Raw genomic sequence first — 27,862 nt, forward strand, 5'->3', positions numbered from 1 at the left:
GTACGTGTTGTGTACAATTAAGTGATCAGTGATCACTGTCTAGTCTAAAAGACTGGCAGTATCTAATATTATAACACTTTAAACTCTCGCGTTTTGTACACATATTCAATTACACAAACGGGTCTACCGCTGAAACGTCGGAATTAAAGGTAAAAACAATGAAATTATATCGCGGTAGACCCGTTTGTGTAATTGAGTATCTAATATTTCTCAAAATAATAGGAAGTGTTTTAGAGTATAGTAGACGACCACTCCTCTATACAGATAAAGTTCCCATCTTCCTCTCTACATATTAACATTATAAAAAATAATTCTACGTTATTTCATGTAAAATACCTGTATATATTTAACCATTAAGCTATTTCCGTTAGATCTTATTCGATACCTACTTAAATAATATAATTTATATAGCAGTGCCAAGCTATTAATTTTTTTTATGGAATTTGTATGTCGCTCAAGGTCAAATCAAACGAACGAGCATAGCTGTGTTTACAAGATGATTACTTTAGAAGTTCAGACATAATCATACACGGTGGCTTAAAAATAACTACATTCCCGTTGCCAGGGAGGTTTTGTAAAAGTTGCTCAGTATAATCCCAAAACCTCCCTGGCAACAGGAATGCAGTTATTTTTTAGCCATCGTGTAATATGTAGGTATATGTACGTAATCCGGTAAAAAAATAAATTAACCTTAAAAAATACAATCAAGTCAGCAAAAACCTGCTGAAACGAATCAACACGCGTGTTCCAAATCTAATCAGATGCACAAGCTAATTTGAGAATGTGCAAATGCAAAATTGTCAGTAAAAAGTAAAAACGCGTAATTAGAGTTAATTGCCATTATAGAGATGACGCGATATGACGCGTGATGGCGTCGCCAGATAGATATGGCTATTAGTCTCTGGTAAGAATTATTTTGTAATTATGACGGGGATAGTTAAATGAGCGAATGCAATCAACTAATTTTATAGTGATTGTTATATTATAATCAACTAAAAAAATAGTACCTATATTACGATACAAGTGCGAAAAACAGGATATTCGAACCGAGTGGCGATAAATTAAAACACAACCGAAGGGAGTGTTTTAAATCGACACGTAAAAATTAAAACATACCTATGACATATAAGCATATACGAGTATGACTCATAAAGGTATGACTGACTCTAGAACGCTAAGTCCAGGGCTTTAACCCTAAAACTGCCACTTTGAGACCTCTTTTATTATGAAATAAACTGCAAACATAATTTAGATATTTATCACTCTAAACTCCGACTTTTAGAAGAAATATTGTGACCAAAGAAAAAACGACATAAACAATCCACAAAACGCCCCTATTGAAATTCAAAAGCGCGGCAATCGAGCAAACATTCAAATTTGGAACACTCCAAGATGGCGACCTTCACGCCGCGCAATGATTTACGCGCGAGGTCGACAACCGGCCGAATTTCGTTCAGAAATGCACTCGCTGTAATTTATTTGTGACCATCTATTATTTTGTAGACTCACGAGGTCCTAAACGCAGCTGACATTAAATATATCACTTTACGCGGCGGAGGCACTGCGAGCGCTCTGTCTCGCTTTTACAAGAGTAAAATAGGGTAGCGCGAGCGAGACAAAGGCTCGTGCCACAGAGTAGTGCGCGTTTTCACTTTTTATAGTAGCAATATATTTGATCAGCTGATCGTAGTGACGTTTACTACTCGTGGCTCGTGTGTAATGTTTTTCATAATTTATAATACGGTTTTTATTCAAGTTGGGTAGGTCGCGGTTTATTTATAACATGGGATATTTATCTAACGGCTGTATCCGCCATGGCCGATAAATCGTGGTTTCGTTAATTTCCCATTTATTTACCGAATGTCACTTTAATTTTAATTAATGTGTTTAGTGTCTAGATGGCGGTGTTTTTAATCTGCGCACAATGTGCCATTTTGCGGTTTTTCTCGGTGTAATTATTTATTACGGCTGGTTGCATTGTAGTATAAATTTGTTTTAGTGACTGCTAAATACGTATTATCGTAGATAACATAATGATATATTATCGTTTATGTTTAATCTATTGGAACATTATATTACCCGCTTATGTAACTAAAGAATCTGCCGGCGTATTATGGATGGCTTTATCCATCTTTATCCACGTGATAAAATAACTGTCACTTTTTAACACCGTGGGATAGAAAGTGACGGACACCGTTTTAACACTCTGTCACGCAGACAAGAACGACCAATCATATCCGTAAGTACTTATATAGTATAGGTAGGTACGTTATTTATTTATTTATTTATTTATGTTATGGAGATCCAACAGCTATCTATACAGAGTATCCCAAATTAATAAGAGATGGAAAGCCAATTACAGGATCACACATGTAGCTACAGATTATTACATTCAAGTTTACTTGAATGAAAAGTGTACCAGAATAGTTATTTTTTAACTTCAAAATAACAACTCACGCGTTCGAATTATAGTATATTAGATATAAAACATAACTAGGTTTTGTCTGTGTCTGAAATGAGACCAGTCTATGGCCAAACTATAAAAAAACCGGACAAGTGCGAGTCGGACTCGTCCACCGAGGGTTCCGTACTTTTTAGTATTTGTTGTTATAGCGGCAACAGAAATACATCATCTGTGAAAATTTTAACTGTCTAGATACAGTTCAATACATCACGGTTCAAGAGATACAGCCTGGTGACAGACAGACTGACAGAGTTTTATTTAATTTAATTTGTGTAGTACTTGTGTAGTACTTTTGGAATATAGTTGGGTGGTATTACGGTTTTCAAAATCATGATATCGTTGAAAAATACTTCAGAACATTACTAGCTTACCTCAAAACATATTACTTATAGCATCATACATTAAGAATAACTTTAAAAACACAACATTATAACATGAACACATGCCTAAACACATGGCATACAAAAATACATACACACCGGGCGACATGTGCTGGCTGTGAATATTTTCGGAGCATTTGGACCGATCGATTTCGGAAATCCATTCTTTTGGGTGAGCTTAATGTGGATACGCCTTTAAGAAATTCTCGAATTAGTTTGATTTTGGAATTGGGACCTAATTCATTGTTAATGGTAAAAATATCTAAAATGGCAAATAAATCTTCGGCCTTGTTCATGGGTTAATTTTACACAAACTTGGAAATCCACCGAGTCTCACATTAATCTTGAATGTATTCAATAGATATATTCATAACAAAAATAATTATTGTACGTGCTCATCACACGAGTTTTATTTTATAGTTCCTTACGGAGCTTCGAATATTGTCTGAATTAAATCATTCTTACATCATCATCATCATCATCATCATTATCATCGTCATCATAATTTAAGAGCCTGGCTCTTGTCGGTGGAGTAGTTGCTCGTACAATACCAATGATGAAAATGAATGAAAATCTTTATTTCCGACAACCAATTGGCCCATACATAAATACCTTAAAACTAGCATACATATTGTATAAAAATATATTTTGAAACTAAACACTATAAATCACATTATGGTTGGGATGCATTACGCAACCCTGCACCAATACTACTACTACCGATTTTATTTTGACCATAATGTTTTTATTCATAAAATAATAACATTTGTGAATCAAATGTTATTTAAAACGACATTTTAACATTTTTGTTTGTTAAAAAAAAACAGTGGTTTGTATTACTAAGTTTTTCGATTAAAAGGGTAAATAATTAGTTTTCTTAAATGAATTTCCTTTTTTAGTGCACTAATGAATAACGTACTATTTCAAACCACATTCGAATTTCAAACTCCGTCGTATCCACACTATGGAAGCATTAGCGTATCGCGCGGTCTAACGTCATTAATCTGCGTGACAGTTCAAAATTTAGTTACGGAGGGCGCCCCCCTCCCCTCCACCTGAGGGGGTTTAATGATACAGAGTGCCGGGAAATTGGAGAGGTTACAGAAAAATAAATGAAAATATATTTTTTGAATTGTAAAATTAAATAAGTTTATGTCAAAAAAATCATTTTTGATGCACATTTTATCGTTGACTGTACCTAACAAACGCAATTAGGTTGCATTGTTTCAATAAAGAGTTCATTTGGTCACCTCCTGTGTTCATCATCAGATCAGCTCGATGGTAGCATAATATTTCATTGTCTCCCAACTTACATTATGTATGTGAAATTTCAGCTCAATCGAATTATTGGAAGGGTTTAATTCGGCTTGCATGATTTTACCCGAATATAATAAATACTTACCTACATTGCAAGTTAAATAAAAGCTTGTAAAAAGTACATTGTGGATCTCCTTGTGATTTCTTATGGAAATTTGAGAGAATTATAACAAAGAAACAATTTATAGGTCCAAAATGGTTAGGCACCGGTGTACCACAGGGCTCTGTCATAGGTGCAATCCTTCTTATATCGCCTATTTTAAGTAGATTGCCAGTATTTTCGGATACAATGTACATAATTATTTATATCAAATTTCGATCCAAGCAACCAGGGGATCATAATATCATAAGAGCGATGTATCCAAGTTCGAGCGTGCTGCAGACAGCCCCCATTCCCATCGCCTACGCAACCAACACCAACTTCATCTTCCAGCTTCACCATTATAACCTGACCTCCAAGTACCTACATCTGTAGTTGTATGCTCTTATACTGGTTTTTAAAGACTAGAGCTTGGAAGGCTGTTGGAATGATGCTCTGAGGATGCCCCGCCGGGGTGCCATTGCCAGACGTTCACGTTGCTAATTACTTTCTGCTAAGCTTGGTAATTTGGGTTGTATCGCGAATGATATTGGAAAGATTCCTATGGTTTTTCTTAATTAGGCAGTTTTTCTTAATTTCGGTTGCTACTTAACAAAAAACCTGTATAATTTGCAGTTTCAAAACAATGAAACAAAATGGAGAAGAGATTATGAACACCGTTGACATTTATTAACTCACATTTATACACGGCCGTTGACATTGCACAAAACATTCATATTACTTTATTCAAAAACAATTAAAAGTAGATTTTCAAAAATATCACTGAACTTTTGGAACAAGCAGGAACCCAGGGTTGTCACAAAATGCTGTCGAATTTCCTGTCACGGACAACAATGTAAAAGTGCTAGTTTTCACAATTCTCTACGCAGAAACACTCAAACTTAAAGTTTTAACAGAAAGTTGTTAAGGAAAGACAAGTCCGCTGACGATATTGCGTTGTCATCAAAACTACACCCCACTGCAAAACAGTCATAGATACTTTTAAATTTGAACAACGACGTTTAGTTTGAAACTTCTGTTATATCAGCAGTTTACTTGATATATATACATTTTATAATCGAGCTAGCTAATATGTGTGTGTGTGTGTGTGTATGTGTTTTTTTAATAACTGTTAGCTTCTACCATAAAAACCTCAAACTAGGTATGGTTTTTATATCTAAGTATACCTATGTATTTCTACTTTTTTATTGGATTGGATACTCGACTCGAATGACTGATGAAAATACTGATATTTTTAAAATAGGTATGTATGATGTTGTTGTAATGTATGTTGTATGTAATAGGTATGTTGGCACAGTTTAAAGACCCAACGGCTGAATTTAATTTTGATACGTTCTTCTTAGTCAAATAAAAGACGTAAAATTTTACTTTCGTAATCAAGCCTTTACAAAATCTTGTATCGATTCAGTGAAATCACGGATACCATCAACAAAGCCCGCCAATATATCACCTTTGAACCTTTTAATCAGGCAAGATCATTGACCCATAAACTCAGAGACCTACGCTCCAAAAACGTGCCTCCCTCGTAAGGCCGTGTCATACCCGCTTGTAATTTTTTTCTCGGCGTCGGCATGAGTAATCACATTTTTCTATACGTTCCGCATTTATACGAGCGCCAACCCTATTTTCAAAACGCCTTATAATGCTCAACTTGTAAAACCGACCCTAATTTAATCTCGATAAAGGTGAATTTTGATTGTTGTGTGTTAGGGTTGTGAAATTTATGAAAATGGTACCGCCACGGTATGTCGAGCCCGCGTGACGAGCACATTTCGACTCGTAGTGTTTTTCTTTTTTTTTTCGCCCCACTCTGGGCAGTTCCGTGCAGTGGATGATTTTTTAATGGTAATGTTACATTACTGAAAAATATTCTTAGCTTCAAATCAAACTGCTGTTAGAATTAATTAGACCAAGATAAATCTGCAAGGATTTTGATAGTTCACGGCCCACGCAGTGCAAGTGTTATTTTAAACGTCAAACTTCTATGAAATGATGACGTATATAAATAACACTTGCACTGCGTGGGCCATCAAAATTGCTACAGAACTTTTCGTGGTTTAACTCAAGCTTTGTATGAAGTCTGAAAATTTTTCCAAATGGTTTCTTTAATTTTTGTACTGTTGTTTCAGGCTTATTGTAACAGACTAAGGGTCGGTTGCACCAAACTGTTCGTATTGTTAAAGAGTTCGCTGAATTTTTATGTACTTATGGAAAGTTTCATAGTAAAGCGCCGGGGCGCGCCGGCTGACGTTGATCAGTCTGTCAAATTTAGTTGGTGCAACTGGAACTTATTGTAAGAAATTAATACTTAAGCATTTAACAATCTGCTAACTTTTACTACACATAAATCTCCTAGTTTTACAAAAAGCAGGTGCGCTAGTAAAGTAGCCCCTAAAAGTTGGAAAAGTCGGGAGCGTTTTTTGAGCGACTCCCCTCGCGGTCATCATCAGAACACCATTACCACGCCCATAGTTTACACTACACTTACACGGACTACACTAGTTTAGTTTTAGGGAACTGTAGGGAGGAACATGAGACAAGGGAAACTACACTAACCCGGGTTAAACGGTTAAACCTGGAGATAGAGTTACCAGTACAATTTGACAGGGTTAACGGTTTAACCGCTTAACCCCGGGCTATCTTTAGGTATTTAAATAAAAGTAAACAAACAATTTGTACATTTTCGGGTAGTTAGGTCTGTGTGGATTTATTCATTATTTTTCTTAATGTCTGCTATGATGCCTATGATAAATTAAAAGTATTTAATTACCAACTTGACTTAGTTTAGTAATTGAGTCCTGATTACCAAACTTTTGGTAGGAACCTAAAAATACGAAACTTTATAAAGCATGCGTATACAATTTTAACTTTTATAAAGCTTGTAGAAGTTAGCAACTAAAATCAGAGTGAGCTCAGAGGACTTACCAGTATTTCATGCATAGTTGAATATAATTTGATATATGGCAAGTTTCCAACCAACTTTTAGGATATAAGTAAAGTTTTTCCCTGCCAAGCATTTCAGAATAAGGTAGTGCGAGTGCTGAGATTTACCATATCTTATTATAATTTGCTTCCATAGGCTATACGGACACCATTGACCATCACGAGGGTACGATTTGCTATGCGAATGCACAAAAATGCTTGGATTTGAAATCTCGACATCTAATTTATCCTTGTAAATGATTTCAATTTATTTCCCAGACTTTAAAATACGAGGGCCTCTTTTATTTTGTCAGATCTGATGTTTCGTCAGATTTCGATAAAATTTGGTGCATAGAAATCGCACTTATGTAGGTATATTGTAAAGAAAGCGTCATTTAAGCGTCATTTCACAGTGGGTATGTCCTAAAAATCTTCCTCTGAGTTACGAAAATCCGGTATTTTCGCAACCCAACTGAAAATTATATAATTTTTTTGGGTCATGCATGATTTTATATTTATTCCTACCAGAAGATGAACCAATTATTTCAAAAACATGATTCCAATTTTGTAAATAATTTACTTAAATGTATGATCGCGACGCTCCTCAATTTCAGTACAAAAAAAAGGACTTGCCTAGCGGGTTCACTGTGAATTTTCGGAAGTAATGACTCTTGTGTTTCAATTCGACATTAATAATCAAGATCAGCGCCTAAAATAGATATCCTGTTTACTCCTGAATAGGTCTAGGTGATAATTCAAATCAGGCTAATCTATATACATTATGCCGTTGACCCTACCGCGGCCGTGACCCATGATCGATGATTGTCAAGCAGTGTCAAGGTCGCGTTTGACAGCTGTCAAACGGCGGGCGAAAAACGCGAGCTCCTGTCACCCGGTTATGGATAGCCTTCCGCCATCATGGTTTCGGGGCCATTGAACCTTTAACGGTTTCCCGTGTTCGATGTTTGAATTTTTTTTCGTTTTCTGCTTTTTGTTTATTTCGAATTCGTTTGCGGCCGGTGTTCTGTTTTTAAACTGTGGAACAATAAGGGTGTTTTTGCGGTGCTGAGTAAAAACTGTGGATTTGGGCCGATTTCTTACCAGATAAGGAAAAGCTCGCATGCTGCGAAGGTTCGTATCTTCGAATACGGGATGTAAAAACTTAACCGTCATAATGTTGAAGAACTTGAAAGAAGTCCAATGAACCACGAAATAATAGTTTTTATCTCTGAAGGCATTGTTTGAAATGCTCCCGATCATTTTTGATATTTATCAAAAGATGTTTCTGCTTTTGACCTAAGGCAAAAAAAAATTCTAACATACTTATTACACTCATTTGTTTTATACATCTTACACATACATGTGTGTTTAAGTCTTAACATTACAGAGATATAAACTCTTAATGACTCTTGTATTATTCATGTTTTTCTTTTATTTATCATTTCCTTTTAATGCTTATGAAACGTCTTATAATCAGATACCTTTTTTTAGAACAAAAATATACTTACACGTAGTTCAATCAAAACATTTTTCCTGAAACGCTAAGTCCCTTTCCAGGAAGCTGGTCTAAATGTAACATCCGTGCTCCAACAAATGAAAGAGCTATATCTTTCACCTCACCTAAAGTTTCCTCCAACACGTCTCTACGTATACTACGTAACTGCAAGACGCCGAAAAACAAACACGGCTTAATAGGTAGGTATAATATCGATCCGTCCGTCCGTACCTACGGATGAGTTATACGTCAGATTCCATGGAACCACCCCTTGAGCCAACGACCCTTTCCTCTCCCAACTAAAACAAAACCTTAACCGACTCAAAATAGAACGCGTTTTCCACTGACGCCCCTGAGCCGTCTTATGACGATTCCAAGTCTACCCGTCAAGTTTGAACTCCAATAAGATAGTAAATACAAATTCCGTTCAAACAATTGTAAGTCTTATTGCTTTGGGTTAGAGTTATTAGTTTTCGAGCTGCGAATGGTAGCAATTAGGTAAGTTTCAGTTTAAAAATGCATTTTTGTTGGTTTATTAGTTCGGGACGTGGAAATTTCAGGTTCGTCCGTAATGGCGGACTTGTGAAGGCATGGAAGGCGTTTGAGCTTGCTGACTGCTATGCGATGAAATATCGCGGTAGGTATTTTGAATTCGGAACTTTCGAGAACAGAACTTATGCCGTGCCGTTTGAAAATTTTCACTAGCCGAAATATTGAACGTTGAAATTAGGTCGTTCAACAACTAAAATGGGTAAAATCCTTAGTAGCTCTCACCTTATAATTTTCGTTGTGATAAACTGATAAAGATACGAGATAACTTCTTTGCGTGGATATACATGTATAACTCTTGCAGTACTGTGATTGGACTTAGGCTGCGTACTATTTTAGCTTGAGTCGCGAGTCTCAAACGACATATATCAGTCCAGACCATATACAATGAAGTCCAATTTGTCAAATATATTAGTTTATATTTAAAATAAATGAACATATGTATAAGAATAATTCCGTACCACAAAAAAGCGATTAATGTGTATAACCTACAGCTTCGTAATTTCTTGAGACATAAATAGAAACGTAAAACATAAACTTGACATTTTCCACGTTTACCAGTAGGTTAACAAGCATATTACCTTATTAGTAAAGCTAGTTGTATTATAAAAAGGTTTATAACCAATCGCACGCTCGGGGACATACGCCTGTTTTGAATGGCCGAATGTTTTTACCGGCTACTCACGCAGGTGCTAAAACCTTTAGGTCGTTTAGAGGCTTTTTATACGACTACTTGGAGCAAACATCGTTACATGCTAAAATATTGATTAACAAGTAAGCAACATGAGTTTTATAATCTCTAAATAAGGCTTTAAATGGTTAATTAAACTATATTTAACCTGTTACACACAGTTTTACTCTTTTACTCGCAAAAAATAGATTAATCAAGACTTGCTGTACATCTTTTTTTAAGTAGGTGTTATGTGTTTTTAAAAAATTACATCTGTCTTTATTATCGCAGAAAAAATAGGAGATAACTCACATGAGATCACTTTTACAGAATTGGCTTTATAGACGCTATGTCACGAATTGTCATTAAACGCATGGAAAGCTACCTATAGAGGTTATATATGGGTATATACAAACACGGGCGGGATCAGCAGAGCCATCGGCCATTAGGGAAATTGCTTTATACCCGGCGTATAGAGGTTGTATAGGCACTTAGACGGTGTCTTCGAATAGTTTGGGAGTATGACAGGTTACACTGTTTGCTGAGAGGACGGAAAGCGATTATGAGTCGTTATTAGACAGTCAAATGCATTGTTAGATTCTAAAGTTAAAATGCAACTTTATTAGTAGGTAGGTATTCAATGTTTTATAGGTTTAGAAATATTTCTTTTTATGTGAAAAGGATACATTAAAAGCTTTTGGAGTAGCCTCAGGAATTCTCTAATTAAACTTTTTCGACGTATTTGTGCATACGAACAGCTACATTTAAAGTCATTTTTAGGGTTCCGTACCCAAAGGGTAGAACGGGACCCTATTACTAAGACTTCGCTGTCCGACCGTCCGTCCGTCCGTCTGTCTGTCACCAGGCTGTATCTCACGAACCGTGATAGCTAGACAGTTGAAATTTTCACAGATGATGTATTTCTGTTGCCGCTATAACAACAAATACTAAAAACAGAATAAAATAAAGATTTAAGTGGGGCTCCCATACAGCAAACGTGATTTTTGACCAAAGTTAAGCATCGTCGGGCGTGGTCAGTACTTGGATGGGTGACCATTTTCTTTTTGCATTTATTTCCGTTTTTTTTGCTTTATGGTACGGAACCCTTCATGCGCGAGTCCGACTCGCACTTGCCCGGTTTTTTTTGTACTATGTGCTTGCCGTCAGATTCAAATTTATGTCATTAAGGCCATCCATCCACTGTTTCTAAGGGTTTTTAGATATTCATGCGAATACAAATAAGTTTACAAATTACATTGTCATCTATCTTCATGCGGGCTTTTTACTTCAATTATCTAGTTATTTTATATAACGAGGCCAATGTTTTTTTACCTCCTCTAACATTTTAGGTTTAAGCTGAGTAGTTTGTTCAAGTTTATAATTATAAAACACCTTCGGCACTTTAGGCATTAACAAACAGAATAGAGTGTATAGAGAGTTACGGTCATAGTAAATTTACTGCCACCTATCGACACACGATTAAACCGATACGGAGTTAAGTACATACATACCTATATTTTTGGCATTAGGTAGAAAGAAAGGAATAGTAGTATTTCGTTTTGTTTACCGTAAACTCTAAACCATCTTACATTTCGAAATAACTGAGAGAAAAAAAAACATAGGCAAGGAGCCTCGACTAAACCAGGCTCACATAAAACACGGGAGTCGGGAGTGTCTCTCCGGAGCAGAAAAAGTCCGAGTGATTTATCGTGAGAAGAGGGACATCCTCGGCTGCTTTTATATTTCGGATGCAGGTTACTCCTGGCAGGTGCTTACACCCTGGTACCTGGGACACGGAAATTTAACGTATTTTAAGATTTATGGGGAATTTAACTATTTATTTAATTTATTCAGTATCGAATCCTAATGGCCTCTTAAAACGTGCGTGCTAATCGTTATTACGTTCCAAGTCAGTTAAATAAAATATTAGTTGTGTATAACTTTGATTTGAATACGCGTAATAGGTTAACTAAATAAATCACCATGATTATATTTTCTAAACACATCCGATCAAGACATATATGTTTAAGTGAAAGACAAAAGCGTAATAAAATGTGTGTAAAAAGCAGAAATGCAACACCGACGACTTAACAATGAAACAAAATTAAAACAAAAACCCCGTTTCTCGGAACCGGAGCAATTTTAGCCCGAAACAGCTCGAATGGAGTCGGAGAATCGCTCGGGCAATAATTAATAGTAATTATCGAGTAAAAATAATTGTAGGTTTCTTTGGATTACGCCCCCTGGGAAGATCTAATTCCCGATTCACGCAATCACTGTTATTAAGCACGGATTGTTGCCCGAACACAAATCCGCCGTTTCAAGAATGATAGAAATCAAAACAGCTTTCGAGCCACCAATTGTTTTAATTCGGTATCGTGAAAAAAGAATTATGAATGTGTAATTGCTATGTTTTTGTAAAACGGCCATTGTTTTTCGGTAATGGGGGTATTGTAGCGTATCATTTGGAATTAGAGGCGTTTGTAGGGATCGTGTTACTCTTTGGGATGTAGATGTGTTATGCGTTATCCTAACGGGCATATTTAGACAATTTCCTTAACAAATCCCGCCAGTCGCCCTCCTATAAATAACGCGGCATCGCCACCTCGCCCTAGCTGATATTCAGCAGGTTATTACAATTTTTCGCGTTATGAATATCGTCTTCGCCTACCCTACCCGGGGGAGTCACACCTCAGCAATTTTACTTTAATTCTTATTTAGAGTGCCGCCTTATTTCGGTTACCAGATTTTTAGTATTTGTTTATGGCGTTAACTTGTTTCTTACCGTGATGGGGTAATTTTCGAGTTTTTCAACGATGTAATTTTACTTTACGGCGTAATTTTGGGGTTACGATAAAATTGTTGCACTGGGATAGCATGGATGTAGCGGAGATAACAAAAATGTATTTTGAATAACAAAAGGATCGGAGGTCAAGGGCTTTTATTTTCAAAGATCGAATGTTCATTTCGCCCGCGTCGCTCGCTATCAATCATACATGCACCATTGCCCAAGCGCTTTGTTCGAATTTCGAAAAAGGAATAAAGCGGGTAAAAATAATGGCGGTTGGGTTCTTTTCGAAGTTCGATTTTTGCCCCCCGCGGCAACTAACGCAGCGTTCGTAATTATTCGTCAATTAAAATAAAAAGAGCAGCATAAGTGGTATTTTTTTAACATTTATACAGCTGTTTGTTATTTTACTAGAGGTGTGCAGCTTGACCTTATTATTGATAGGTTATTTTTGTACTTACATACACATGTACCAGTATTATTGCGCATTGTATGCTGTGTGTTTGATCGGCCACGTCAGCACGAAAGTTTCACTTTAAAAAAAACTTGTGATGACACTAAATATGTCCTTATTTGTATCTAAATTTATTTTTGATATATATTGAAAAGATTTTTATATTTTATATTAGGTTACCAGTTTTGGATTTCGCAAAGCTATAAGGCATATTATTATGATATTATTATTGCCAAGATACAATGACGCATGTTACCCTCCGCGACACCGTTAAAAAAGCACCAAAATTGTTAATGGTGTATGATATTGCCTCCCCTAGCAAGAAAACAGAGGGTGTTGCTGGCAACACCTTCGTTCTCCCAGGACTTTCTTTTTTTTATTTTTTTTTTCGTAATGACGCTTGGGTCCTGTGAGACTTGGCTGAATCCATTAGATAGGCGGGAGGACTAATGTAGCAGTTTTTTTCTTAAATCGGAATTGGGCGAGAATCGTCCCATGTGTAGACATAATGGCTTTTAGCGGAGGGTCATGTGCTAGTAGTTTATTTTTTTTAAGCAAAAGAAGACAAAAAATGTGGAAATACCTAATGTTTGATAAGCTATATGGAATGTCGATGTTTTATGAAGAATGGTTTGATGTTAACATAAATAAATATAAGTAGGTTCCTACTTGAAAATTGCTGTCAAATATGCTACAAGTAAATAAGATTTTTCAAACTACATGGACTACATAACAAAACATACATTTGCAATCCGGATCTAAACAGGATTGTGGATCCCACAGATCTTATCCGAATTACTTTATATACATATATACAGTAAAAATTGTACTTACTATCTTTGACCAATGAGAAGAAGTATACCTACCTTACCAAGAGTATTCAATAAAAATCGTTTTGTTTCTCACTATCAACCAATATCTAAGTACCTACAATAAAATTGAACATACCCTAGTATATTTATAACGGGTCACTCACGCAATTCTGATGCGGTTCGTGAGTGACTCGCTATAAATATATTATAATATCTGAGTATAACGGGTCTTTATAGTTTTATTTTTTTCTTTGTTACTTACTATTATAGTCTTGTACATGTACACAAAAATATGGATAATCTGAAATAAATATTTTCAATTTCCTTTTTTTTACGTGATAAAGTCTTAAACACGATGAACACCGGTAGCATGCACGGTAACGTCGTCGAAAGATCTCCATGGTAACGTTACGGCCACATTTTCTTATGACATTATCACGCAAAATTATCTAAATTCTAAGTCTTAATTTAATTTAATTAATAATTGTATTTTATTACGTAATTAGTCTTAAATGCAAATTTAAATGTAATAAGCTTTAAACACATATGGATTATTTCTGGAATAAAATTTCATTAATTCATTCATTATCGTCCGTAAACCGACTTTACAGACAACCATTTTTTCATTATATTTATGATGTTTGTTTGTATGTTCCAGGCAAATGGTGTCCGTCGCGGCGCGAGTGGTCGTCCCCGCCCGACGTGGCGCGGCGGGTCTACTCCTCCGTGTTCCTAGGCAGCCCGGGAGAATACCCTGGTAAGTATAACATGATGATGATGCATTCCTGTTATCCCTCATTAGGGACATAGGGCTCGCAGAAGAATCCTCCATTTGTCACGATCTTAAGCGGCTTCTTCCAGATCTTTCCAGCTGAGTCCAGTTTAGACAGTCTCTTTCTCAACATACTGGAGCAAGTACCTAGGATCTAGCCGTGAGCGAAGTCGCATCTGCGAGGCCCTTTTCTTTCAATGTGCCCGACCGCAGGGGCCTCGCGCGAGGGCATTCCGGGCGCGCTTAGCTACGCCAATGCCTAGGGAATCCGTGCACACTGAAGGAGGCAGTTAGCAACCTGAAGACGTTGCTTGGTCTCGTAGAGGAGCTAGGGTAGTTAGAGTAGGGCTTTTCGCAAAATAGGCACAGTGCATGTCGATTTTCAAAAACGCTTAGCAAAATTAACTAACTAACAACATACTGCACAAGGATGTTGCCTGTACTAATCGTTTTGAGAGAAACTGGATGAAAAACAGCTAATACATTTAAAAAGAAACTCAAAGTAGGTACCTATCGCAACTATAGTCAAATATCCGTAGAGCCATCCATCATAGCGTCGGAGAGCAATCTTGTCTTGGCAAGGTCAACGATAACGCTATCGCCATCGATAAGGATAAAATAAGAACAGATTAGATTGAGGCTGAGTGGCTTAGTGGGTTCGATTCTCCAACGTGTTACTGGATATTCAAAAGTTAAAAATTGTTAGCATCTTGAATGTAAAAATTAAGACATGGAGAAAACACTAATCATGAGTACCTAATTGGATTGTTAGGTATAATTGTATACAGAAGGAAATAAATATTTATAGTTAGGTGCCTATAGGTAACGTTATTTGATAGGAAGGTATAGGTATAATGATCACGGCATTTTCAAAAAAAAACATGCCATTCTTAAAATTTATGCAAAATGGTGTTTTATTTTGCTTATAGACAGCAAATCAAATTCAAGCAGGTAATGTTGATGTTACCTACATAAGAAACCTTTATTTCACAAGAATCAAAGAAGTTACATTCAATCTGCAATAAAAGCCCTACATGCTTTTTAAACAACATTTTAGTTAGGTACATATTTAAAAACGGGTCACTCACGCAACAACAAAAGTAAACCTGCGTGAGTGACCCGTTTTCAACCCGAAACTCGGTTAATTCTGTCCACGGCACAACCGCATTGAACAATCGATTCCGATGACAGTTAAATCGATGCGGTAACGAGCCGATGCGTCGATTGTATCGAGCGTCGGCGCTCGAGTGTCATCCGTCTTGCAAGGTCATCACACTGTGGGTCAATTCAAAATATAACCTATAAATCATTGTATAACTATATAATTCTTTGTTTTTAGGATTAAACACTCACAGAAATAGGTAGGTAGGTACTTTAAATTGTTGTCGCATTGTTTAAAAAAATTGAAATTGATATCGGCAAAGGGATAGAGTCAAAAAATATAAACCAAGTATAAATATTATTATAATTATAATGTTCATTCACAAAATATTAAAAGTATTATTTACAGTAAGTACCTATTGAAAATTCATAGAAATAACGCATGTTTTAGTAATGATCTGAACAGCGGTTTTGAAAAGTAAATGAGAAGTTAAGTACCTAATTATTCATATCGAAGTTTAATTATAAGGTTTATTACACTATAAAGCCACAAAACATAAATTTAATGCCTTGGACATAACTAATATAATTGCATTTTATTCAAATAGGTGCTTTAAGTTAAGAAATAACCCATCCCATTAATAACACGTTGCCTTGCAAAGACTTAAGATCGTTATATGAAACGTTTTATCAGACATTAAACACTAAAATCCAGTAATTATCTCAACTTTAGTACGAATATAGCCCACAATAATCGCACAAAACACTTTCCAAACAACTTTACAATGTCATCAAATTTATTTTACTGCCGACCAAAATTACCGCTCTTATACCGTAACGCCATCTATTGAGCGATCTGTCATAACACTACGCGGTCACCCGTCGATCTAAATTAAGCTCAATGACACTAAGTTTACGGTTACAATTAGCTTGACAATGAAATGCACTTGCACCGTTATGGCGTCCGGCGCGCGGGAATATCCATTTCGCTCTCGCGCGTATGATTGGCGCGCATCTGTCTTCCTCTTGTTTTAACACGTCAGCTCCATTGCCTGTTTCCATTACACTATATCAATTACCGGCCATTGCACAGTTGACGGTCATTTTCATTTGATATGAAGATTTCTAAGTTCTTCGAAACATCGATACTGAATGAATAATAGAGCACCGTAAGGTTTGTGAGAACGGTGAAAAGAAAAAATCCGTCAGATAAAATATAATAAAGTAGTAGAATCGCAAATGGAATCGGAAGAAGCGCAGTCAATTTATTCGGAGGTTCGTTACAATAACGATTTTATCTGACGTCTCGAATGAACGCCGAAGACGGATAACTGTGAACAAAAACTCCGTAGGAAAGAGACGCCGCGGCAGAATCGATTCCGTCCTCAAAGAAAGGACTAGCGAGCGAGCACGCGAGATCTCGTCTTTACGACGTGTGAAAGAGATAAAACAATTCCTTATGTCGCTATTCTTAAGTCATTTGCGCATTCGAAATGGCGCGTTACTGGCAGACATTAAGGTCGCAATTTCATTGTTACGAGCGCGTATTGACGATTGTGGGGTATCGTAACGGAATGTTATAACTTCATTTAGCGGTATTTCTGATTAGATCCTTTTGTAGTAAAAAATAAGGTCGTTATTTGTGTGCGGGGGAGAGGGAGGTTGGTAGTCGGATGCACGACGTCGGTTGCCATAGTAACGGGTGTGGAATGCCACGGGGTTACCCGCTCAAGCGCTGTTTTTACCCCGATTAGGAGGAAAAATATCTATTAAGAAGTAATAATTAATTACGTGCGTTAATGAGAATTGTAATAAATGCCTCGTAATACGTGCAACGCGACTTTTAGTTTTTATTGAAGCTTTAGTGCTTTCTCATCAATTTTATCTTTAACCAGTGTTCATGTAACAAGAACAACAACACTATTACTAAGGATTTAATATTGTATGTGTAATAGTTTTTTTCTAGATTTACTTAAAACAATAAAATTACTTTTTTTTAGTTTTACGAGTATTAGGTAATGTTTAGTTTAGGCAATTATCACAAGTCGTATTTTGATGAAACGTGTTTTCAAGTAGGTACTTTGTTTAAGTATTAAAATAACTATTAAGAAATTAGTAGGTATGTCAATGTATTTCGAAAGCTATTGTGTTTTAAATGAATAGGCATGTATGTTGTGTAGGTACCTACAACGTGTCATTGAGTTGTCCATGTTTATTTTACGACTCTATTACCATCTGATTGATTGGCAGTTAGCATACTGCTGCTTTTACACGTGTTTTGTTAATTAACTGTATTTTTTGTTGTCAAAATTCGAATTTCGAATCTTAATATTTAATGGCCATTTGTCCAGGCATACATTATTCAAGCGCTCATAATTACCCGCCTAAACTTGAAAAACGAACAAATTTTTAATATTCTCATTTCGAATTCACCTCCAATATTCGAAATTAGATAGAACGAAACAGAGCGAGCCCGTAGAATTAAGAGTGAGCAGGAAAGCACTAAATTGCTCAATTTGTGCGTCTCATAAGGTGCCTTCGGTTTCCTTTTTCAAAAGTCCAATGAGATCGATCGTTCGCCATGTCCGCAAATTAGAGCTGGAATCGTTGTTCGTTAGCGTTCCTTCCGCTCCAGAACGACTTAACCGCCACTCACTCATTACACCAATCTCTCCTTTACATGGACGTCTTTAAACCCTTTTTCACGTGCATCTTTTTAATCTTCATCTGGTTTGAGAAAGTCAAAGCTCACCGCCGAAGCAGAAATGCATTTTAGTGTTGCCAGCGGTCTCGGGGCGCTCATTTCGCTTGAACCTTTTAAGGGCGATGCGATCGGGTCAGACTTCATTACTGGCGCGACCCGCGCCCCCAGGGCTGATAATTCTAGAACTATCTTAAACCAGTAAACATATGATCTGTGACCATGCATATGTTCTTAGGAACTCGAGGTCATACTTATACTAGTTTGTCTGAGGCTAATAACGCCGTGTGATCATTTCGCAATCAGCAATGACGCGTATCGAGATGTCGATGATCGAGTCAAGGCTATAAAAGCAATGCTTGGGTCATTAACATAACTTAAATGCATGAGAGGAGTTGCTACAGATTTCGAAGAATTAAAATTAGGCGTCACTCTATATAAGGGAAAATTCCTCAAAAAATTCGCACGTTATGTCACTATAACTTATAAGGTATAGTAGTGGTATAGTATTGGGTTTGGAGTGGAATTCTACCAGGATTAGAGTAGGTAAAACATTATATATGTAGACAGAAAAACGATATATATATTAATTTATTCAAGTACACTGACAAAATAGAAAACCACAGATAAAACAAAATAATCGCCAGCTCATGGCATAATGTTTACAACCTGTTAGGTTTATATGTTCTAACACCTGCCCTTAAACAGAACAGTTTAAACCGAGATAAGAAACACAATTAAAATGTTTATTAGAATAGTATAAAATAAAATCGAAATTTTGTGTGATGTAATAAATGGACGACCCTTTATAAGCAACCATCACAGCAACCAATGGATCAAAATTTTACAGTACTAGGTACCCTACCCCACAATTTATAGGTAAGCATAGTTAATTGTAACTAGAGTAATAGGTACCCATAGGTACCTACACGCCACCTCAATTTTATTTCTTTACGGGCCGTCCACATAAAATCCCTTCGTTAAATAAAGCGGTTCTAATTAAGGCTAGACCCGCAGTAAAACACGGCCCGTCGTAAAACACTTCACGTCCATGTCACCTGTCAATTCCTCGTTGCGAGATAATATTTCCCGAGCAAACTGCTCGCCTTGCGCTCGTAAAATGCATGTACTAAACCAATAAACGCGGAAGCAACGTAAATACCTCGTAAAATCTGGCAATATTAATAATGAACACCCATTTTCGGTGATACCAATAAGATATTGACTATAATTTGCGGTTTTCCGCATTTTTTTCGAGTCGTGCGGTCCGCGCGTGAGAATGCAATTTGTTAGCTTCTTCGACCTTTCACCCACGCCGTGGTATGCTAATAGCAGTATGATTGGTTTTTTTAAAGTCGTTTTTCGAAACGGGGGAATTTTTTTTCTAGCGCTGGCAATATTGGATGTTAGGACAGCTGCGCTAGGTTGGTGGTAGTTTGTGCAATGTTGGCGCACAGGTAATGGAGAGCTGCCGCAGGTTGCGCTAGTAGCTCGCCGCTAAAAGCCCCAGTCATTAAAGCGGGGCACACCCACGTCTTCATTAGAAGCATTGGCTTATCGTTAAAATCGATCTTGTTACGAACAATGAAACGCGTCGAAACAAAAACCGGCCGAGCGGTAAAAGAATACGAGAAACGTAATCGGGACGAACGTCGCGCCAAATAAAATAAAACCTCAATCAAAAATCTAAAGGCATTCGGTATCATAACCGGCCGGTGCGTCGACCCGGCCGCCATATGAAAACACGAACCGTGTGGGTTACACGGCCGAGACGAAAAAAAAAACAAAACTATAATAATGTAACGCACTAAGTATCCGTCTTAAAAATACGCCTCGATCTCTGTTGCGCGCGTCGCGGCATTAACGCGCCGGCCCAGCACCACTCCGCGCGACTGTGACCTTTTGGGGGGTTGCACAAGGTTTGAATTCGCGTGGTGGGTGCGAGAGGAGTCCTCGCGGCGGAGGGCCGGAGGGTGGAGGGCGCGGGGCGCGCGGGCGGCGGCTGTGATGGATGGCCCAATCAGGCGGCGTGGCGGTGCCGGCCGCGCTAATCGAGCAGTGCGCCCCGAGAGCCGAAGCGACGCACACACGCACACACGCACGCACGGCCTGCGGCCCGATACCGCCGATTACATGTAAAAGCGCAGAACCTCCGAAGATAACACATAATACCCCCGCAATGAGCCGGACCGTGCACCGGCGGGAAATCGATGAAAAACAGCCGAGACAACAAAAACGAGGGCGGCGGGCAAACAGCGTTCCGATGAATAACGCTGTATTTACGTCTATATCCGGGCGGATCGATAGCCACCAACTGTTGTAAACAACTGGGGAAAAAAGCGAGTGCCACCCTCGCGGCTATTAACGGCCACGTGACTAATTTTCGGAACTGTCACGGCCAGGGCCGGCGCACGTGGACGCACAATACCGTATGCGCTGCGCCCAATTGACTCCGCAACCGACTCGCCAACTCCTTGGCACCTCACTCACACTACAATTAATTGCCTACTTCTAATCGTCCAAAGAATCCCTATAAATCAACGCGTTTATCCTTAAGAGACCTTTCTCCGACTAATCTCCGAATTGAAACGAATCTAATGAAACTGGGATACGTAAAAAAACAACGCAACAACTCGATGCCCTACAATCATTTTAACTTTTTTCCGACGCTGGCTCTCGTGTATTTTTTTATTATTTTTAAATCTGTCTCTGGAGTTGTTTTTTTAGATTTTTTGTTGCCTTTTCATAAATATTTTAAAATCGGATTCAGTCGGGGACAGGCGAGGCGAATGGATTAGGATTTAGATATTTTCGGGGCTTGTAATTTATGCCCCTCTTTGTTGAGATATGAATAATGAGAGAGAGAATAAATCTCCGTCGCTCCGATAGTTCCGCTCGTATCGGCCAAGGCGGATAAAGCTGTTTGTTTTTCTTCATTCATTCAACTTGCTCTTTTCATTCATGAACTTCTAAAACGTAAGCCTGCTCATTTCCTTTGCCGTTAACATTCTAAAGCGTTGTTAGAGTTTTGACAGTCAATATCGTTATTTTAATCGGGCCAGAATGGTTCCTCCACTGATTGCTCCACTTAGTGAGCCCATAGCGTACCCGTCAGCAGCTATTCCAAATATGCACCTCGTTTAAAAAGCCCTTAAAGAAATTATTAAAGAATCACAAAAAAGGGTCAAGCCGATGATTTACCGACCCCAATTTTGACAGGTCGTAGTTATGTTTGACCGAAATTATAGTAATTTGACAGAATAGCCATCTACTTAAAATAAACGTTGTGTTAAAAAATGTATGATTTAAAACGGGCACTTGGTAATAGAGCAGGTATCTCCGGAATGCAGCTCTGGCCCAGACCAGGTGACTCCGAGGAATTTTATAATTCCTGCGATCAAACTAGCCGCCGTCGATTGCTAACTAACCTAAACATTTCGTATTACTCTCAATATAATTGATTTTAAATGGCCCGTTATAACCCAGAAAAACCTTCTCCGTTTTTGCCCGCCGACATATGTCATCGCTGTAGAGAATTTCGCTTATTACATGATTTTATTCGCCGATAAAAACAAGCCTACGCAGCGCCCTCGCGTTACTTTTTGTCGGCTAACAATATTTTTGCATCAAAATAAAGACAACTTTTTATTCATAAGCGGCCATTTCAAGCGTTCAAAAATAATAATGAGGCGGTTATAAAAATCGCGAATTTATATGAGAGAACCCCTCGGCTTAATATGATTTCTTATAGCCAGTACTCCTTATTATATAAACTTTGAAAACGAAAATTATGTCCTCCGCCCGATGCCAATAAAAACGGGGATTTGACAAGATTAAAATTGTAATTCAAGTTATTTCTGACGTGCATGTTATTGCTTTTTCGCTACGGTCCTTATTATTTTTTACATTTTATTGTAAAAGTTGCCGATGTAACCTCAACCCGAGACACCGGTCATCGAGACGATTTTTAATTAAACCTGGTATCATTTAAGCGGCACGCCAAACGCGTAAGGGCATAATTCACACCAGAAAAACGATAAGTTTACCCTGTATTTTTTATATAAAATTAGGTATAATGACACTACGCGCATGCTGAGTGAGTAATTTGAGTGGGGGTGGATAAAAAAAAACACCGGCTGGCATAATGCGCACTCCGTCGGCGTCACTTGGCTCAATAAGAAAAAGAAAAAGTCTTCGTGCCTTCCCGCTTCGCTGTCAATATCCATTCATTTGCGGTCGATTTTTTAATAATATTCCAAACAGTTTAGAGGAGTTTTTGGCAGTTTATCATATATTTTTATTTATAGAAGAGTTTTTATTTCATAGTCATTTATTTTTATATCATTTGCAATGTTAATATATTAAATCTGAATTATTGATTTAATAATGATTACTTTAAAAGTTTTTTTTATTTCACATTAACTACGACGTCAGTTAATTTTGATACTACCATTTACCCACATAAGGGTATAAATTTAAACACTGGCAACACCAAGCACCGCCATTATGGGATTACATCTAATGTACGTAGGTCATTCGAAATAATCGCACAGATTAAACAGACATGCGACTAATAATGCCCAGTGATCGATACCTGACTTGTCGGCTTAGGTGGTACCTATACTGCCAACATAACAATGTTAGAGACTCATTGATAATGTCACTTGAGACTAGCTATCGTTGAGTGAAGGGCCGTTCAGTACAGATACTGATGCTCTGAGGGTGAGAAGTATTTATGGATGTTTTATTGAGGATATTAAGTACATTTTGATATGAAAACAAAACTGTGATAAAGTTGGTTCAAAGTTTTTTTTTTATTAATTTACAATACAGGCTTTAAGGCTGTATTAAAAAATAGACAATGTAAAATATATATTTGCGGTACAACTTGAAGCGCATAGCACCTGGCGATTATCGACTTACCACAACTGCGGTAACAGCTAACTTGTTAGGAAATTATAAAAAAAAAACAATAAAACAAGCACTAACAAGAGCTAGCCATAATGCTCAAGGCATAAACGCCATAGAGCGTTGCGGTCGGGCCCACCGCAGGCCATTTGTCGTTTTAAAAAGAAAACTAGTTTGAGAAAATGGTCGTCTCGCATGGTAACCACGTTCTTTATTTAAATTACAACGCCTCAGGTAATGGCCCGAGGTTAGATTCTAATTGAAACGGAGTAATCGATTTTGGCATCGCGTTGCCGCTACTCGCCGGTAGGTGGCGCTAGCAGTGGAAGTAACGCAAAGTTTGTAAGAGGGAAGTAAAAATAATCACAGTTTATTCTTATTAGACTGTAAATTAGTTTCTAATTAGAAGTGGTACCTATGGTTAAAATCAAACATTTTTAATGAGTTAACGGCCCGATTTGAACAATGCTTATAAATCACAGCGGAACGATACAAATCTGACAGTGGCAAAAGTGACATTTCTTCAACCATAAAAACGTCACTTTTGACACTAACTGATAAGTATCGTACCGCTGTGACTTCTTATAAACATTGTTGGAATCGGGCCGTAAGTTTAACGTTTAAGAATTCGAATAGATACCAGTTGTTCGAAAACTAATATGTAATCTACTCATACAGTAATGGGATCTTACTAAATGCATATTTTTATTGTTCCAATTCCCTACCACATTTTCATAAAAGAAAATTCCCCCTTATGAAAAATACATGAACAAGAAACAATCATGCGGATACCAGAAAAGCATAACAATATAGGTAACTGGCTATAATGCGTACCATATTCCGGGATCGTAATTGAACAGCGTATGCAAATGTGGCTCGGGCTTGCCTCTTTAATATTTATACGGCCCTAGTACTTTCGCAGAGGCAGGTGTATCGCGCGACATCTTTTTAAACAGTTATTTGAAATATACGAGTTTATCAGTTATATTCAATATTATAAATATTATAATAACCATACCAGTTTCATTATTCAGTTCTTGACGTAATAACGTCTTATAAATCGATGAACACCGGTAGCATGCACGAAAGTGTCCATTGTGGACAGATCTCCATGGTAACGTTGTGGGCAGATCTCTATGGTAACATTACGGACACGTTTTCTTATGACGTTATCACGCAAAATTATCGTCCGTGAACCGACTTTACAGACAACCATTTTTTCCAAGTTGGGGTTTATAGGTACAGAGTTTTAAACAATGCTAATAAGTTATAAGAGGTACCTACTTAAGTTTACTTAACCTAGTGTGCCGGGAGCAACGGGTGCAGTGCAGGGCCAAAGCTGCCGGTGGTCAGCGACGCAGAGAGGGGAACCGACAGACTATTTGCACGATGTCCAAGAGTCTTCTGCACCCAAGAGTCTCTTTGGTTGTTCGAGATTCTTGGCTGACACCGTTCGCTGAAATAACTATAAGGATATTATATATTAGTTATCTTTACGTTTAAGACGTTGTAAAACATGCTATGTTAATTTATATGCCGTTAATGTTATCTCAATCAAGTTAACATTGTCTCAGTTTTACCGTTTCTTGGAACGTCCATCATCAGGCCATCACATAAATCTTGGTTTCGCATATAAATCTACATTTAACGGCCTGACGCGACATCTCCAAACGCTTAGGTTAACTAAAATAGAAAAAGTACGACAAATATGTTCTAGGAAAATGAATTAAGGAGCATGTCATATAAATTAAATAAATAATGTGAAAATTTATTGGTCCTAATATTTCAATTCTAATAATATAGCGTGAAATCATACTGCCGTTTTTAAGATAAACTCCATATTTAAATATGTCTAAGTTGGCAATAAATTATTTACATATTACCTGTCATTCTAATTTCAAATCTCAAATTCAATCTGCTGCCACGAAAACAAATTAAAAATAGAACACCAAATTCAAAAATAGAACGCGACCCCAACGTATTCGTCAACGTAAAATTGTCTCAGAACGCGTTGACATTCAATTAATGTTAAAATGTGTTATACATTGTATATATTATATCACCAGTTTAATTTACAAAAATACATAGACCATAAGGCGCGCTAACAAGATTTGTTTTTCCAAGAAAAGTACGGTTTGAGTTTTCTAAGGATGCGTTCCACTCACAGAATCGGGTAATTAAAAATAAACGGGTGTGTTTACGCCTTTTAGCTGGTGCCCGACGGATACATAGCACGTTTGAGGTTATTTTTAACGTTACATTGCATAACGTCAGATTTACGTACTGAATCGGTTCAAATTAATTGTACAGTTTTGTACAGAGATATGTTGAGTCCCGGGGAAGGACATGATAGTTTTTATGTCGTAGGTCTTCCCCAAAGAGGGTGAAAATGAGAAATAATTTGAATTGCCTGATAATTGGTGTAAGCATTTATGCTCAAAATTATTGCCATTAGATTTTATCCAAGCGCTATACTTAACTGCTGGAACTAATTCCACGCAAACGAAGTCGCAGGCAAAAGCTAGTCCTACATATTTACGATAACAAAGTCCAATGTCCAATACAAGAGGGCCTACCGCGAACCACGTTCGACGTGTTGCCTCCCTGTGACACTAACGTACGAATTTACAAGTGCGACAGAGAGGCAACACATCGAACGTGGTTCGCGGTAGGCCCTAAGATTATCTCGACGTGACAAATATTTGTTATTCCGGTGTCCGAAACACGCCCATTGTACGCGGTTGTTCGAGCCGCGGCTGATTGATCGCGCAAATGTGATTACATGTCGCTGACGTCATTGTGTCTCTGCCAAACTTCTGTCAAGTCTGACGTCATAGTTGCCTATGCCAATTTCTTAGCGCTGTAGTCATAAATGCACTATGCATACCATATCTAATTATCAGAGCTCGGCAGGGGTGAACCATTTTGACGTCACTTATGTCAAGTGTAGATATTAATATAGATACACCTTAGAAAAAAATATTAAAATAAATGATTTATTGCCTATCTAAAGAGGTTTGATATCATATCATATCACTTGATAAACTTTAATAGTAGAATATGGATAGATATACATATTATTTGAAGAGGTTTGCTAAAAAAGCTTGCTTGATTCATTTGTTTTAATGGCGACGTAAAGATCGTAGCGGAAAGGCAGCCTAAATAAAATAATTTCTTTAGTTATTAAATTACACCACATATACCATCGAATGACAAGGCATGTCCATGTTGTGCAAACTCTGAAAACAGCTCACCCCCGCCGAGCTCTGCTAATTATCTAGCTGAAAAATAATAATACATACATATTTTAGTCGTCCACGAATCAAAACTTGCCAAGACAAGACATGCAATTTTGATGGGCCCCTGGGCGACTACAGGTTACAATATGAAGTTAAGACATACGGTTTAACTAATAATCTTATATAATATCATCATCATCATATCAGCCAGAGGACGTCCACTGCTGGACATAGGCCTCCCCCAAAGAGTGCCACAATGACCGGTCTTGCGCCACCCGCATCCAGCGTCGTTATAAATGTTATAATATATAACTGCCAAATATTGGTTCCTACACTTCCTACGTTTAACAGACTACCTAGGTATAATTGTAATGTTGGTATGTACATATGTCCATGTTTTGGCAATTATTGTTAGCTATTCTCCAGTCCTGACAGGAACGCAAGTGTACATAAAATACCTTTGTGAAATACTCATCAAAATAAAATAATCCAACATTTAGGAATTCGCTGCAAAATCTGTTTTTGGCCCCAACTTGGATAAAAAAAAATACGATTTCCGCGAACACTTCTATCAAAACATTGCCAACTGACTCTGGCGACGTTCAAGAATAAATCACACTTTGCCCCGCACCTTGAAACGCCTTATGTCACGATGCCGCCATTAAAATTTAAACCTTAATTACATGCCGTTAAATCTGAAATTGGTTTGCAGGTTTTGACAGTTAGTTTTGTTAGGTTGGTAGTTTAACGAGGTGGGTGGGTTCCGTGGCGGGTCGTCTGTTTGTCTTGGACGAGGTTTTTTGAGCTCCTGGTCATTTGTACTCCGATTACATTACTGTTTATTGGAGGGTAACGTCATATAATCGAGGATACGATTTTTAAGGTCAATGCCTGAAAAGAAACGTGCCTAAAAGCTGATTTAAATCCTCTGGAAAAATTTCAAAATAGTTATTTACGATACAAGTGCGTAAAAGAGAAAATTCGAAACGAGTGGCGATAAATTAAAACACGACCGAAGGGAGTGTTTTAAATCGACACGAGTTGCGAATTATCTATTCGCACGTGTATCGTACAACGTTTTACAGTACATATGGCCCTTTAAACTTTTGACATCGCACGAAAAGTGCTATTTTACGCACTAGTGCGGAAAAATAGGACCATATGTACTGTAAACAAATTTTTGGCTTTGC

General features: G+C 37.5%; 1 protein-coding gene across 2 annotated transcripts in view; it reads left to right on the forward strand.

Annotated features, from left to right (window-relative positions):
• LOC134673403 (homeobox protein homothorax) overlaps positions 1-27,862 on the forward strand; it is a 343,072-nt gene that overhangs the window by 161,371 nt on the left and 153,839 nt on the right. For both annotated transcript variants that reach the window (XM_063531382.1, XM_063531383.1), the window contains exon 9: positions 14,610-14,708. In XM_063531382.1, the coding sequence (XP_063387452.1) occupies positions 14,610-14,708 (99 nt within the window). The remainder of the gene's footprint in view (positions 1-14,609; positions 14,709-27,862) is intronic.

The sequence above is a fragment of the Cydia fagiglandana genome, chromosome 18 (genome assembly GCF_963556715.1).
Source record: "Cydia fagiglandana chromosome 18, ilCydFagi1.1, whole genome shotgun sequence".
NCBI lineage: Eukaryota > Metazoa > Arthropoda > Insecta > Lepidoptera > Tortricidae > Cydia > Cydia fagiglandana.